At 38.3% G+C, this 15,737-nt stretch overlaps 1 protein-coding gene across 6 annotated transcripts in view; it reads left to right on the forward strand.

Annotated features, from left to right (window-relative positions):
- Positions 1-15,737, forward strand: part of LOC132510364 (zinc finger protein 420) — a 171,813-nt gene that overhangs the window by 114,451 nt on the left and 41,625 nt on the right. For 2 of the 6 annotated variants that reach the window (XM_060132321.1, XM_060132320.1), the window contains exons 4-8: positions 1,924-2,249; positions 3,983-4,039; positions 5,651-5,777; positions 6,061-6,156; positions 9,419-12,623. In XM_060132321.1, the coding sequence (XP_059988304.1) occupies positions 4,031-4,039; positions 5,651-5,777; positions 6,061-6,156; positions 9,419-11,166 (1,980 nt within the window). In that variant the 5' untranslated portion in view covers positions 1,924-2,249; positions 3,983-4,030 and the 3' untranslated portion in view covers positions 11,167-12,623. Of the gene's footprint in view, positions 1-1,923; positions 2,250-3,982; positions 4,040-5,650; positions 5,778-6,060; positions 6,157-9,418; positions 12,624-15,737 lie in introns of those variants that run through there. The other 4 variants (XM_060132331.1, XM_060132336.1, XM_060132325.1 and 1 more) reach the window with 4 other exon arrangements.

Consider the following 15,737-nt stretch of genomic DNA (forward strand, 5'->3'; position numbering starts at 1 on the left):
TGAGATGCCTGCATACCGCAAAAAAAAAGGGAGCTGTTTAAAGAGACCATTGTGTCTCTTAATTAAGCCAGCTGCCTGGGACCTATTGGGAGATGAAAGTTCCATTGAATGCCTTTCGCAAGAGCCCAACATCGTGTGGTTTGAGAAGTGAAATGTATGCCTTGGTCACTACTAGTAATGTCTTGAACTCTGAAGGGAATAAGGATTGTCCTGGTGAGTCCTTGTGTATGTAGAGACGAGTGACTTTGATGTATATTTGAGTATCTGTAAGGCAAGAGATTCCCAGATTTCTTTACCCTTAAAGGGACAACTCTTAGGCAATGGCCCAAGAGTTTGTAAAAATGTGCAGATGGGACCATTTGTTTGTCAGGACATTTGTGCAGAGATGACTTCCTAAAGTTTGACCACTTGTTCTGATCCTTGGATCCTGTCCTTTATGGGGGACATCCTAGTTAAGGAATGGAAAGCAGCAACATTCCACTTAGCTCCATCACCTATGATGGTGGCAGTGCTATTCATAAAGTCTGTGGGCTCACATTGCTGTTTACTTAGTTAAATCCCAGGAGGATTCCTAGTCAAGGGCTCTGAGGGAGGGGTGACCTCCTCTAGCACCATGGCATCTGGCAAGGGACTAAGGACAGGGAAGACCACTCCCTCCTGTAGGTGGAACATTCCAGAGGGCTCAGGCTTGGCTGAGCCTATGGGATGTACCTGTGCTGAGTTTATGGGGGTGCTGCCTCCATGATCCAAGGCATAGTAGGCATCTGGGTTCAGAGAGTCCCAGGCTTAGGGTCTTTGAAAGCCTTTATCTCCAAGCGATCTTAGTATATAGCCAGCAGTTGTCACTCTAGTGGTGTATAGCATAGGGCCAAAAGGGGCACTTTCTTGCATCTTAAGCCTGTAGGCACCTGGTGGCCATCAGAGGGGGTTCAGAGGCATGAGAGGAGGTTGCTGCAGCCTCTGCAGAGGAGTCTCTGAGGGCACTAACAGGAGTGACTGCTGATTTTAATTTGAACAGGTTCTGGAGCCTTTTATTGGCAGGGTTCCTTTCCAAGGTGGGATGATTTGTAAGTAACGGCATCAGTGAGATTAACTAAAATTTGTAAGTAAGGAATATGTTGCTTCCAGACCCAAATATGACTGAAAGACATTATGGGTGCTGAGAGATTTTACTGTAGTTTCTTGACAGTGTCAGGCATAGAGTTGCCCTGTTTTACCAATACTTTTCAGGAACTTAATGAAGGTGTCAGGGCTTTGCATTATGTGTGAGGCAGTGGCCTATGTCTTTTTTTGTGAGCTCTTTTGTGAATATTTTTATGTCCTTAATGAGCATGTTTAATGAATCTCCTCAGAGGAGGACGTCGTCCATATAATGTCATACCTGTGCTCCTGGAAAAAGGTGGATGCAGTTAAGACTATGTACAATGGCAAGGCTACTGAGGTATCCGTGGGTAGCCTGGCAAAGGTACATTGTGTTAGACCTTGATAAGAGAGGTATTTAGGGTGTGGGTTTAGCAAACTTCCTGTGAAGAGGAATTGAGAGTTTTTAGCCATGACAGCAACATTGGGTCAAGACAGCACTTGTGAAATATTTTATCACAGGCTCGTACCTCATGCCACACACAAAAATTTACTCAAAATGCACCATCGACTTAAATGTAAGAGTACAAGCAGCCAAAGGGGAAAAAAATACATAAATTGGATTTCCTCAAAATTAAACTTTCAAGCTTCAAGGGACACCACCAAGAAAGTGAACATACAGCCCACAAAGTGGGACCCGAAATTTGAAAATCACAAGTTCAGGAAGGGAATTGTATTTTGGAATATATGAGGAATTATTACAACTGAAATAAAAAGACAAATAACCAAAATTTTTTTATTCCTTTTTCCTTTTGGCCACGCCACGACACATTCCCCAACCAGGGATCGAACCCATGTCCCCTGCAGTGGAAGCACGGAGTCTGAACCACTTGGACCTCCAGGGAAGTACCACCAAATTTTTTAAATGAACAAAGAATTGGAATATACATTTCTCCAAAGAAAATACACAAATGACAAATAAGCACATAAAGATGTTCAACATCATTGTGGAAATGCAAATCAAAATCATGACATACCACTTCAGACCCACTAGAATGAATTTAATGCAAAAGATGGCGAAGATGTGGAAAAAATGGAACTTTGATATATTGGTGGAACTGTAATATGATGCAGCTGCTTTGAAAAAGAGTTGGCAGTTCCTCAAAAAGGTAAACATGGAGTTACCATATGATCCAGCAATTCTATTCCTAGGTGTTTATATCTAAGAGAAATGAAACATATGTCCACACAAAAACATGTACATGAATGTTCTTAGTAGCATTATTCTTAGTAACAATAAGTGAAAACAATGCAAGTGTCCATCAACTGATGAATGGGAAAAATGTGGTGTATCCATACAATGGAACATTATTTAGCAATATGTATAAAGGCAAAGGTACTAATCTATGCTGCAGCATATGCTAACCTTGAAACATTATGCTATGTGAGAGAAGCCCATCACAAAGACCACATATTGTATGATTACATTTATATGAAATGACTAGAATAAGCATATGTGTAGATATAAAGAGTGGATTAGCAGTTGCCAGGGTCTGAGGGAACAAGAGTGGGAAGTGACTGCTAAGGGGTATGGGGTTTTGGATAATGAGAATATTCTAAAAGATGGTTGTGCATCTCTGTGAGTATACTAAAAACCACTCAGTTGTATTTTTAAAAGGATGAATTTATGGAATGTTGAGTTATATGTCAGTGAAGCTGTTACGAAAAGAAACAAGTATAAGGAAGATTCTATAGCCAGTGGGGGCAGAGAGTGGTTAAATTCACAGACCTGTTTGCTGATCACGTAAGTGTTAATTGTATAAAGAATCTAGCGCATAGTATGTGCTCTATGGAAATTATTTGTTGTACAGCCACTTTCTCAAGTCATCCCCAGCCTTACATTTAGAGGCAGAATGATGTTCAGCAGGATAACAAGGGAGTGCTGCCTCCAGAATTCCTGAGTTCAGCTGAGGCCATGATTGGATGCAACAGGCAGCCTTCTTATTTTGTTTTTAATTTTTTGGCAACGCCACGTGGCATGCGGGATCTTAGTTCCCCAACGAGGGATTGAACCTGCGCTCCCTGCAGTAGAAGCGAGGAGTCTTAACCACTGGACCGCCAGGGAAGTCCCCAGGCAGTTTTCTGTTAAAGGATGTTTTGGGGAATTCCCTGGCGGTCCAGTGGTTAGGACTCTGTGCTTTCACTGCCGAGGGCCCAGGTTCAGTCCCTGGTTGGGGAACTAAGATACCACAAGCCATGCAGCCAAAAAATTAATTAATTAAATAAAACTTTAAAAAATTAATTAAAAACAAAAAGGATGCTTTGGATTTGTTCCTTGGTTACTTGATGAGTCTAGTGTGACTTCGTGTGGCCTGGATGAAGCCTACAATTTGTTCTCAAAATGCTTCTTGCACCTTGGAATGTGAGAACGAGCCAGGGAGGCACCCTGAGCTATTTATATTTAGTGTGTTGAGTCTGGGGGAAAAAGGCAGATCTTAGTTGTGGGAAGTGTTTGTTCCAAGATTTGGCCTACATGGATACAGAGCACTTCTAGGCCTGAGGGCCCCATCAATGTCCTTGAAGCAGGTATGACTTGGATACATTTTGGATCAGAGGCCCCTAGTCTGAAAATATTAACCACTCAGGACAGGTCAGAGAACCCTACGAACATCATAGGAATTGGGTACTGCTTTAGCATAAATTAATTCTTCTGTATCTATGTTTTTTGGGATTGGGGAAGGGATTTGATTGTTTATATTTCTGCAAATCTCAGTATATATATTGGGGCATGGAAGGGACCAGGTGCCATGAAAAGGGAAGGAAATATTTATCTTAACTTAGTCATTTAGAAGGAAGCCTATTCTCATAGTTTCCTTTTTCTTTCCTGACTCTGTATTCTCAGGACTCAGCACTTCTCCAGAGGAGGACTAATAATTTTCCCTTCTAAGCCATGCCCCATGTGAGTTGGTGTTTTTTCTTCTCCTCATCAAATAGTCATTGTTTTCTAGGATATGAATGCTCAATATTCTTATCTCCAGATTTTCTGCCTCACTAAGCCCCACCCCTCTCTTCTCTAGCCATATTTAGGGATCCATTCTGCAAATCAGGAAATGTATTAAGGAAAGAGTAGAACCTCTTGTGTCAGAATGTGGTTTAATGAGGTGGGACTACACATGCAAAATTCATTCTTTCTCACTGACCTCCATTTTCTGGTTGATGAGGATAGAAAATTGCTGTTTATCTCAGAATGTGGTGAAATCTTTGGTCTGTGAGGCTTTTAAGATTGGAAATGTGATCAAATGTAGGATTGAGAACAGAGAGAGAGCATGTCATGTCAGTGAGTACCTCAGAGGCGAATACCAGTGACAAGGTCCATTTCAAATTTGAATAGAATGTGTAAGTCAGGGGCCACATCTGTGTGAGTTTAGCTCATCTTTCATTGGTTTTCTGTTGCTCAGAATAAGCAAAGTGTACAGTGAGCAATGATGAGTGGTAAAATGATCATCCAGAGGGTTAGATATTTGCGAATTTTAGAAACAGAGCTGATGTTAGAGAAGGAAAACAAACTAAATACTGGAAAATAAGAAAATGATTACAGGGAATTCCCTGGTGGTCCAGTGGTTAGGACTCTGTGCTTTCACTGCCAAGGGCTGGGGTTCAATCCCTGGTGGGGGCACTAAGATCCCACAAGCTGCGCTGTGCAGCAAAAAAAAGAGAAAAAGATTATAATTATAATATGGAATATTATATACCTTATAAAAATGATGTCTATGAAAGGATTTGCCAGGACAAGGAAGAATATTATTGCTAAGTTATTCTGAGACTTGAGTTGGAAATAAATTCTTAAATTATATAGAAATCTTATTTTCTAAAATAAACATTTTTTTTTTTTTTTTTGGTGGTACACGGGCCTCTTACTGCTGTGGCCTCTCCCATTGTGGAGCACAGGCTCCGGACGCGCAGGCTCAGCGGCCATGGCTTACGGGCCCAGCTGCTCCACGGCATGTGGGATCTTCCCGGACCAGGGCACGAACCCGCGTCCCCTGCATCGGCAGGCAGACTCCGCAACCACTGCGCCACCAGGGAAGCCCTAAGATAAACATTTTAAAAGATATTTGGAATGGGCCCATCAGTTTTGTTTTTTTCTCTTTTTTCTCCCTCCCTTCCTCCTCCCATCCTCTCTTTCTTCCCTCCCTTCCTTCCTTCCTTTTTCTTATTTTCAATTCTTTAAAGGGAAGAGGGGAGGAAGGAATTTGCAACTTATTTGAGAATTTGCATATGTTATGTGCTTGCACACAGTATTTCATTTAATCAGAGAACTCCACTTACCTGGCTTTTGTTCATTCTTGTAACTGTTCACAAAAAGCTATGACAGAGTAATAGGAATGTTTAGAAACTATTTAGGTGCTCTGCATTTATCACACTCTCTTCCTTTCTGTTACTTAGCCATATTGCAAGCTTCCAGCTTCAACATATTTCTGTTTTGGCCACTTTATGTAATACTTTTCTTCTCTCATTACTTCTAAAAAATATTTCTTTACTTACCATTAACCGTGGGTTGTCATTTCAGAGTTTGGTGTCATTCAAGGATGTGGCCATAGACTTCTCACAGGAAGAGTGGGAGTGCCTGGACTTGCAACAGAAGGATTTGTACAGAGACGTGATGTTGGAGAACTACAGCAACCTGGTCTCACTGGGTAATTTTGTCTGTTCCTAATAATTCAGCTTCAGTCTTTGTGAAATTTAGAAAAGTTTCCAAGTGCCTAGCTGAATTTCAGACCCCTAGTCCCAAATAAATTTTTTGTGCTTTATAAACTTTGAAATGGACAGCTCCATTGGGCACTTTTATCTACTCTTTTCTTCAGATATCCTTTCTCTGAATCTTTCTGTAATTGACCTTCTTACTTGATGAACAGTGGACTCAATTTTAATTCTGGACAAACAGAGTGTAACCGTATCTATTTCCATTCTTATAAGCAGGATTTTCCATTTCTAAGCCAGATGTGCTCTCCTTATTGGAGCAAGGGAAGGACCCTTGGAAAGTTGTACGGGATGTGACAAGAGGTCTGAGCCCAGGTGAGTAAGAGATGATCAGGCAAAGGGAGGCTGTTGTTAAATTCCTTCATAAGTTGGCCACACCTTTGAGTTATTAGCTCCAAAGTTCTCCTCACAGACCCAACCAAGGCCTTTTACTCCTAGGCCTGTAGAGTAAAATCCTGAGCCCTGGAGGACAAAACTGTTTTAGCATCAGTTACCTAAGGAATCCCCTTCTTTGCTCCATTTACCACTTCCCTTGTTTTCTTTCATGTTCCCCTGTATTTTCAAACAGGGAATAGCCCTCCTTTTTCGGTGATAACCATTTTAACATTTTATATTTTTGACCCAGTGAAACCTGTATGAGTCTTTATCCAACAAATATTTTTAAATACCCTTTATATTATAAGTATTGAGAATATAACAGTAAACAAGAAAAATTCTGTATCCCCATTGATCTTTCCTAGCAGAAGAAATAGTAACAAATAAAAATATACAAAGAGTGATGAGTGTTATGAAGTAAAACAAAAAGCATAGAGAATCACAAAGTAATGGGGGGAGGTGTTCTTATAGAAAGAGTGGTTAAGGATGGCTCTCTGAGGTGCTCGCATTTGAGGGGAGACATGAATAGAGTAAGCCATGCAAATTCTGGGAGAAGAGCAGGTTTTTGTTTTTTAGGGTTTTTTGTTTGTTTTTTGGCCACCCTGCATGGCTTGTGGGATCTTAGTTCCCCAACCAGAGATCAAACCCAGGCCCTCGGTAGTGTAAGCTCAGAGTCCTAACCACTGGACTGCCAGGGAATTCCCAAGAAGAGCAGTTAAGGCGGAGGGACTAGCAGTTGCAGAGGAACTGAGGTAGCAGTGAGTTTGATCCTTTTGAGGATCAACAGGTAAGTGTGGCTAGGGTGAGTCAGGGAGAACAGAAATAGAAGAAAATAATGTATCAATATAGATTCATCAGTTTTAACAAATGTACTGCACCAATGCAAGATATTAAGTTATTACTGATCAGGGAACCTGGAGGGGAAGGAAAAGGGAGCATGTGGGAACTCTCTGGACTTAATTCAGTTTTTCTGTAAACCTAAAACTACTCTTAAGAAATAAAGTCTTAATTAAAAAACATAAGATAAACTATAGCATGGGTTCATAGCAATTCAATTCAGATTCTGAATTATAGGCTTTTTATTTAACCCTTTTTAAGATCTTACAGCTGCATCTATTTTCTCCCATGCCAGGAGTCCCAGTTATCAAGGACACTAAGAATGATGCAATTAGAATATCACATAATTACATATTTTATCCCACATTATACAAGAAGCCTCTAAAATAAGAAGATCAACACTACAACTAACAATATGATTACTCAAAACAGTTTGAGATAATTGTTTTCACAGTTTTTTGTTCCCTTCATAGGGTATATCACAGTCAAATTACTATGTTTGAAAGTTATTTGAAGTAGTTTCCTTGTATGGTTATGCCACCAATTGTAAATATTGGTTCTTTTTTTTTTCTTTCAATTTTTAAGCTGTGCTTTCTTGTAATTTAATTTTGTTTTATAATTATTTAATATATTTATATACCACCAAAGTCAAATCTACAAAACAAGTTATATTCAAAGAAATCTGACCTCTATTCCTGGCTCCTCCACCTGTTCCTTCCCTACCCTGTAACTATGGGGTTTATTCCTCTCCCTTTTTAAAATAAAAGCAAATGTGTATTATACATTTATACTTCCTCTACCTCCTCTCCTTCCTAAGATAAAAAAGAGCATAACTATACATACTTTTGTTGACATTTCTTTTTTTTTTCTTAATTAATTAATTTATTTTTGGCTGCATTGGGTCTTCGCTGCTGTGTGTGGGCTTTCTCTAGTTGCGGTGAGTGGGGGCTACTCTTCATTGCGGTGTGCGGGCCTCTTATTGCGGTGGCCTCTCTTACTGCTGAGCATGGGCTAGGCACACGGGCTTAGTTGCTCCATGGCATGTGGGATCCTCCTGGACCAGGGCTTGAACCCATGTCCCCTGCATTGGCAGGTAGATTCTTAACCACTGCGCCACCAGGGAAGCTCGACATTTCTTTTACAATTAATAGTGTATTTCAGTCAGCACTTCATATTAATATAAAGAGATATTCCTTTTTAACTGCTTCATAGTACTCCATGATGTGGATATACCATGATTATTTCAACCAGCCACCTACTGATGGACAATTGGGTTATTAATCTTTTTCTGTAACAAATTATGCTTCAGTGAAAACTTTCTGCATCAAAAATTTTGAAATTTGCTGGTGCAATTAAAAAATTTTTTTTTATTGCTTTATTTTTTTGTTTGTTTTTTGGCCATGCCACACAGCATGTGGGATCTTGGTTCCCTGACCAGGGATCGAACCTGTGCCCCCTGCAGTGGAAGCGCGGAGTCTTAACCACTGGACCACCAGGGAAGTCCCGCTAGTGCAATTTTGAGATAGAGTTCACATAAGTATAGATATTTATACATATCTATTTTTTCCCAGCTTGTCCTTTTACTTTCCTTAGTGTGTTTTTGACATGCTAACCTTTTCTTTTGTTTTTTACTGTAACATGGTCATTTTTTAAAATTTTACTTCTTCTACATAGATAATTAATCCAACATCATTTTTTTTTTGGCCCCACCACACGGCATGTGGGATCTTAGTTCCCCGACCAGGGATTGAACCCTGCAGTGGAAGCATGGAGTCTTAACTACTGGATGTGGGAAGTCCCAATGTGGTCATTTTTATCAAGTTGTGATTTGGAAAAATTTCCCCATTCCTAAGTTATAGAAGAAGTCACCCAAGTTTTATTCTAGTTATTTCTGTGTTTTCATTTCTCTGAGTAAGGATATCTGATCCACTTGGAATTTATCCTACTGTAAGCTCTAAGGTACTAATGCAATTTCATCTTTTTTTCTCTATGTTTATCCTTATGTCGTGTTTTTTTTTTGTTTTTGTTTTTTTAAGGGAGAAGGAAGGTTTCATTATTTGCAGCAAGTAAGGAGAGCACTGGGGATCTTTCCCAAAGCAGTGTCTCCTATGTTTATCCTTATGTTTATCACTTTCATTTATTAAAAAAGAGTCCATCTTTTCCCTACTTGTTTTAGCTGCTACTGTTACTGTATGCTAAATTTGCACTTATAATTGTGTCTATTTATGGATTTTTCTTTTCTATTCCATTGGTTGCACTGACATCTTATGAGTATGATATTCAGTTTGAGTCCACCATTTCTATCTTAGAAGTTTCATTTTTCCAGGAATATGAAAATAGCATTTGTTTACTTGTTATCTTACAGACTGGGAATCCAGGTGTGAAACCAAGAAGCTATCATCAAAAAGAGAAATTTATGAACTAGAAGCATCTCAATGGGAGATAGTAGAACAACTTACAAGCCGTAAGTGTGAGTGTAAAAGTTTTCAAGATGATAAGGAATGCAGAGACCAGTTTGAAAGCCATTTAGGAAATAAAGAGGGACTTTTTAGGCAACTAGTAGTCTATGAAGAAATGCCTAATTTTAGTCAAACCACATCCCTTACATTACAACAGAGAATTCATTCTACTGAGAAATTCTATGAATGTAAAGCGTGCAGAAAATATTTTATCCTTGGCTTTCAACAGACTGAACATCAGAAAAATCATTCTGATGAAAAATTCTATGAATGTAAAGAATGTGGAAAGGCCTTTATTTGGGACTCACAACTTACTTACCATCAGAGAGTTCATGTTGCTAAGAAACCCTATGAATGTAAGGAATGTAGAAAAGCTTTTATCTGTGTCTCGCAACTTATTTGTCATCAAAGAATTCATACTGGAGAGAAACCTTATGAATGTAAAGAGTGTGGGAAGGCCTTTATTCGTAGCTCTCATCTTACTCAGCATCAAATAATTCATACTGGTGAAAGACCCTATGAATGTAATGCATGTGGGAAGGCCTTTTTTCGTGGCTCACAACTTACTTACCATCAGAGAGTTCATACTGCAGAGAAACCCTATCAATGTAAGGAATGTGGAAAGGCCTTTATTCGTGGCTCTCAACTTACTGAACATCAGAGAATTCATACTGGTGAGAAACCCTATGAATGTAAGAAATGTGGGAAAGCCTTTAGTTATGGTTCACAGCTTACTCTACATTATAGACTCCATACTGGTGAAAAGCCTTATAAATGTAAAGATTGTGAGATGTCCTTTATTCGTGGCTCACAACTTACTGAACATCAGAGGATCCATACAGGTAAGAAACCACATGAATGTAAACAGTGTGGAAAGGCCTTTAACTATGGCTCACAGCTTATTCGACATCAGAGGATTCATACTGGCGAGAAACCATATGAATGTCAAGAATGTGGGAAATCATTTATTCGTGGCTCACAACTTACTGAACATCAAAAAATTCACACTGGTGAAAAACCCTTTGAATGTAAGGAATGTAGGAAAGCCTTTATTCGTGGCTCACATCTTACTCAGCATCAGAGAATTCATACTGGTGAAAAGCCCTATGAATGTAAAGAATGTGGAAAGGCCTTTATTTATGGCTCACAACTGTCTCAACATCGGAAAATTCATACAGGTGAGAATCCCTATGAATGTAAGCAGTGTGGGAAGGTCTTCATTTGTGCCTCACAACTTAATCTACATCAGATTTTTCATACTGGTAGGAAACCATATGAATGTAAGGAATGTGATAAGACTTTTATTCGTAGCTCACAGCTAACTTACCATCAGAGAGTTCATACTGGTGAGAAGCCCTATGAATGTAATGAATGTGGGAAGGCCTTTATTCGCGGTTCACATCTGACTCAGCATCAGAGAATTCATACTGGTGAGAAACCATACAAATGTAACGAATGTGGAAAGGCCTTTAATCGTGGATCACAACTTACTCAACATCAGAGAATTCATTCTGGCGAGAAGCCTTATAAATGTAATGCATGTGGTAAGGACTTTAGACGTCATTCACACCTTACTCAACATCAGAAACTTCATAATGGAGAAAAACTGTATGAAAAAATTAATTTAGTAAATCCTTTACCTGTTTGTCCATGACATTCACCTTTGGGATATCAGAAAATTCAGATTATGAATGTGAGAATCCTTTTTTACTTAAACTCATAAGTAACTCACCTTCAGAGAATTCACATTTAAGAAAGGCTAGATTAATATAAGTGCAGAATTACTTTCCATCATATTTCAATCCTAGTTAGACATTAGTGAATTCATATGAGAGCTCAACCCTAAAATGTAGGGTTCTCTTGTACAGTATCACCTGAGCTCCACCATTTAGTATGTGGGTGTTCCTTTGCAAAAGTTACTTAACCCCTATTTGTTTTAGTTTCCATTAATATCACATATTTCATCATAGTGTTCTGCAATTTAAAGAAGTAAATACATATACCGTAAAGCCTTAAAGCAATGTGTGCTACATAGTTAATGCTTAATAAATGTTAACTATTGTTGTAAACGTTACTTTTATTTAGTGTTTTAATCATTACTTTTAATCTTACTTTACAGAATTCAAATGAGAAGGAAACTTTACAAATACAATACATACGGTAAATCTTTCATCACTCTTACTAAGCCTCGGTAAATCATTTTGGAACAAAACATTCTAATATTATTAATGTGAGGTTATACCTGATTCTGAATCAAAATTCTTACTAAAAGGAAACCCTAAGGGGAAAAAAGTGTTTTGCCCTTACAAATAAAGCTGCTTGTGAACATTTTTGTATAAATTTTTGCGTGAACATAAACTTCCATTTCTCTGGTCTAAAGTTTAAGAGAGTAGTTTCTGGGTTATATAGTAAATGAACGTTTCTCTTATAAGAAATGGACAAATCATTTTCCAAAGTGGCTTTTCAATTTTATATTCACACCAGGAACATGAGTGACAGTTTCTCTGTATCTCTACCAGCATTTGGTTTTTTCACCATTTTTTAATCTTAGCCATTCTGATAGGTGTGTAATGATATCTCTTTGTGGTTATAATTTCCATTTCCCTAGGAGCTAATGATGGTGTGCTTATTTGCCATCCCTGTATCCATTGTGGTGAAATGACTGCTTCATTTTTGAATTGTATCTTTTTTTTTAACTGTTGGATTGTGAGAGAGTGCTTTCTTTATTCTAGACAATACTAGTCCTTTGTTTGATATGTAGTTTGCAAAAATTTTCCCCAGTGCGTAGCTTTTTATCCTTTTAGCAGGGTTTTTTGAAAAGCAAAACTTTTTAATTTTGATAAGGTCTAGCTTATTACTTTTTCCTTTTATGGATTTAGCTTTTGGTGTTAAATCTAAGGACTTGGGCTTCCCTGGTGGCACAGTGGTTGAGAGTCCGCCTGCTGATGCAGGGGACATGGGTTCATGCCCTGGTCCGGGAAGATCCCACATGCCGCGGAGTGGCTGGGCCCGTGAGCCATGGCCGCTGAGCCTGCACGTCCGGAGCCTGTGCTCCACAGTGGGAGAGGCCACAACAGTGAGAGGCCCGCGTACGGTAAAAAACAGAAAACAAAAAAACCTATATATATATATATGGACTCCTTTTCTAGCTCCAGATCCCAAAGATATTCTCCTACATTTTTGCCTGAAGTTTTCATGGTTTTATGTTTTGCATTTAAGTCTGTGATCCATTTTGAGTTAATATTTGCATACATTATAAACTTTAGCTTCATGTTATTTCTTTGTTTTTGTTGCCTTATGGGTGTCCAGTTGTTCTAGTACCATTTGTTGAAAAGACTACCTTCAATAAATTGATTTTGTGCCTTTATATTTGTGTATGTCTATTTCTGTATTTTCTCTGCACACGTCTGAGTGTGCCTATCCCTCTGCCAGTACCACCCTGTCTTGGTTACTGTCACTCTATAGGATTTCTTAATATTGGGTAGAGTGATTCCTCCCACTTTACCTTTTTAAAATTGACTTAACTATTCTAGATCTTTTGCCATTTCATATAAATTCTAGAATAAAGTAACCTATATCTACAAAAAAAAGAGTTTGCTGAGTTGTAATAGAATTTCAATTTGGGGATAATTGACATCTTTACTCTCTGAGTCTTCCAATCCATGAACATGATATGTATCTTCATTTTTAGGTCTTTATTATGGGTTTAATTGTGTTCCCCAAAATATTCAAGTCCTAACTCTCAGTACCTGTGAATGTGACCTTATTTGGAAATACAGACTTTGCAGATGTAATCAAATTAAGGTGAGGTCATATTGGATTAGAGTGAGCACTACTCTAATGACTAGTATCCTTAAAAGAAGAGGGAAATACGGACACAGACACATAAGGAAAGCCATGTGAAATCAGAGGCAAGGTTGGAATGATGCATCTACAAGCCAAGGAACACTAAGGCTTACTAATAACTACCAGAAACTGGAAAGGGCAAGAAAGAATCATCCCCTAGCACCTTTAGAGAAAGCATGGCCCTGCCACTACCTTGATTTTGGACTTCTAGCCCCCAGAACTGTAAGAAAATTAAGTTGTTGTTTTAAACTAAGTTTGTGGTAATTTGTTATGGCAGCCCTAGAAAACTAATATAGTCTTTGATTTCTCTTATTAGGATTTGTAATTTTTGGCATACAGATGACATACATGATTTATAAGTGTATATCTAAGTGTTTCATTTTCTTTGGAAAAGTTGTAAATGGTGTGTTTTTCCTTTTAGCTATTAATCACTAGTATACACAAATTATGTACATATACATATATACAAATCAATATACAAATTATATAATTGGTGAGTACAACAGCAAAGCCATAGACTAATATCAATATAATTTGTATATGGGTTACAAATAACTTGTATATTGATCTTGTAATCTATTATCTTGCTGCAGAACTCACTAATTAGTTCTGGAAGTTTTTGTTTTGTACATTCCTTGGGATTTTCTACATAGATAATCATGTCAGCTATAAACAGGGACAGTTTTTTTCTTCTAGTCTGTCTTTTGTTTTTCTTCCCTTATGGTGACTATTACTTCCAGTGTTATGTTGAGTAAGAGTGGTACAAGCATATATCCTTGCCTTGTTTCTGATCTTAGGGGAAACTCTCAGTCTTTCACTATTAAGTATTATGTTAGCTATAGGTTTTGTGTAGGTGCTCTTTTTTATTTTTTTATCTTTTTTATTTAACGTCTTTATTGGAGTGTAATTGCTTTACAATGTTGTGTTAGTTTCTGCTGTATAACATAGTGCATCAGCTATATGCATATGTATATCCCCACATCCCCTCCCACTTGCATCTCCCTCCCACCCTCCTTATCCCACCCCTCTAGGTGGTCACAAAGCAGCGAGCAGATTTCCCTGTGCCATGCAGCTACTTCCCACTACCTATTTTATGTTTGGTAGTGTATATATGTCAATGCTATTCTTTCACCTCGTCCCAGCTTACCCTTCCCCCTCCCTGTGTCCTCAAGTCCATTATCTACATCTGTGCCTTTATTCCTGTCCTGCCCCTAGGTTCATGAGAACCTTTTCTTCTTGTTTTTAGATTCCATATATATGTGTCAGCATACAGTATTTTTTTTTCTCTTTCTGACTTACTTCGCTCTGTATGACAGTCTCTAGGTCCATCCACCTCACTACAAATAATTCAATTTCGTTTCTTTTTATGGATGACTAATATTCCATTGTATGTATGTGCCACATCTTCTTTATCCATTCATCTGTCGATGGACGCTTAGGTTTCTTCCATGTCCTGGCTATTGTAAATAGTGCTGCAATGAACATTGTGGTACATTGTCTCTTTTTGAATTATGGTTTTCTCAGGGTATATGCCCAGTAGTGGGCTTGCTGCGTCATATGGTCATTCTATTTTTAGTTTTTTAAGGAACCTCCATACTGTTCTCCATAGTGGCTGTATCAATTTACATTCCCACCAACAGTGCAAGAGGGTTCCTTTTCTCCACACTCTCTCCAGCATTTATTATTTGTAGATTTTGTGATGATGGCCATTCTGACCAGTGTGAGGTGACATCTCATGGCAGTTTTGACTTGCTCTTCTCTAATAATGACGTGCATTTTTTCATGTGTTTGTCAGCAGTCTATATCTTCTTTGGAGAAATGTCTATTTAGGTCTTCTGCCCATTTTTGGACTGCACTGTTTGTTTTTTTCATACTGAGCTGCATGACCTGCTTCTATATTTTGGAGGTTAATCCTTTGACAGTTGCTTCATTTGCAAATAGTTTTTCCCTTTCTGAGGGTTGTCTTTTCATCTTGTTTATGGTTTCCTTTGCTGTGCAAAATCTTTTGAATTTAATTAGGTCACATTTGTTTATTTTTTGTTTTTATTTTCATTACTCTAGGAGGTGGGTCAAAAAAGATCTTGCTGCGATTTATGTCATAGAGTGTTCTGCCTATATTTTCCTCTAAGAGTTTAATAGTGTCTGGCCTTACATGTAGACCTTTAATCCATTTTGAGTTTATTTTTGTTTATGGTGTTAGAGAGTGTTCTAATTTCATTCTTTTACATGTAGCTGTCCAGTTTTACCAGCACCACTTATTGAAGAGTATGTCTTTGCTCCATTGTATATTCTGGCCTCCTTTGTCATAGATTAGGTGACCGTAGATGCGTGGGTTTATCTCTGGGCTTTCTATCCTGTTCCATTGATCTATATTTCTGT

The sequence above is a fragment of the Lagenorhynchus albirostris genome, chromosome 19, assembly GCF_949774975.1.
Source record: "Lagenorhynchus albirostris chromosome 19, mLagAlb1.1, whole genome shotgun sequence".
NCBI classification, from domain to species: domain Eukaryota; kingdom Metazoa; phylum Chordata; class Mammalia; order Artiodactyla; family Delphinidae; genus Lagenorhynchus; species Lagenorhynchus albirostris.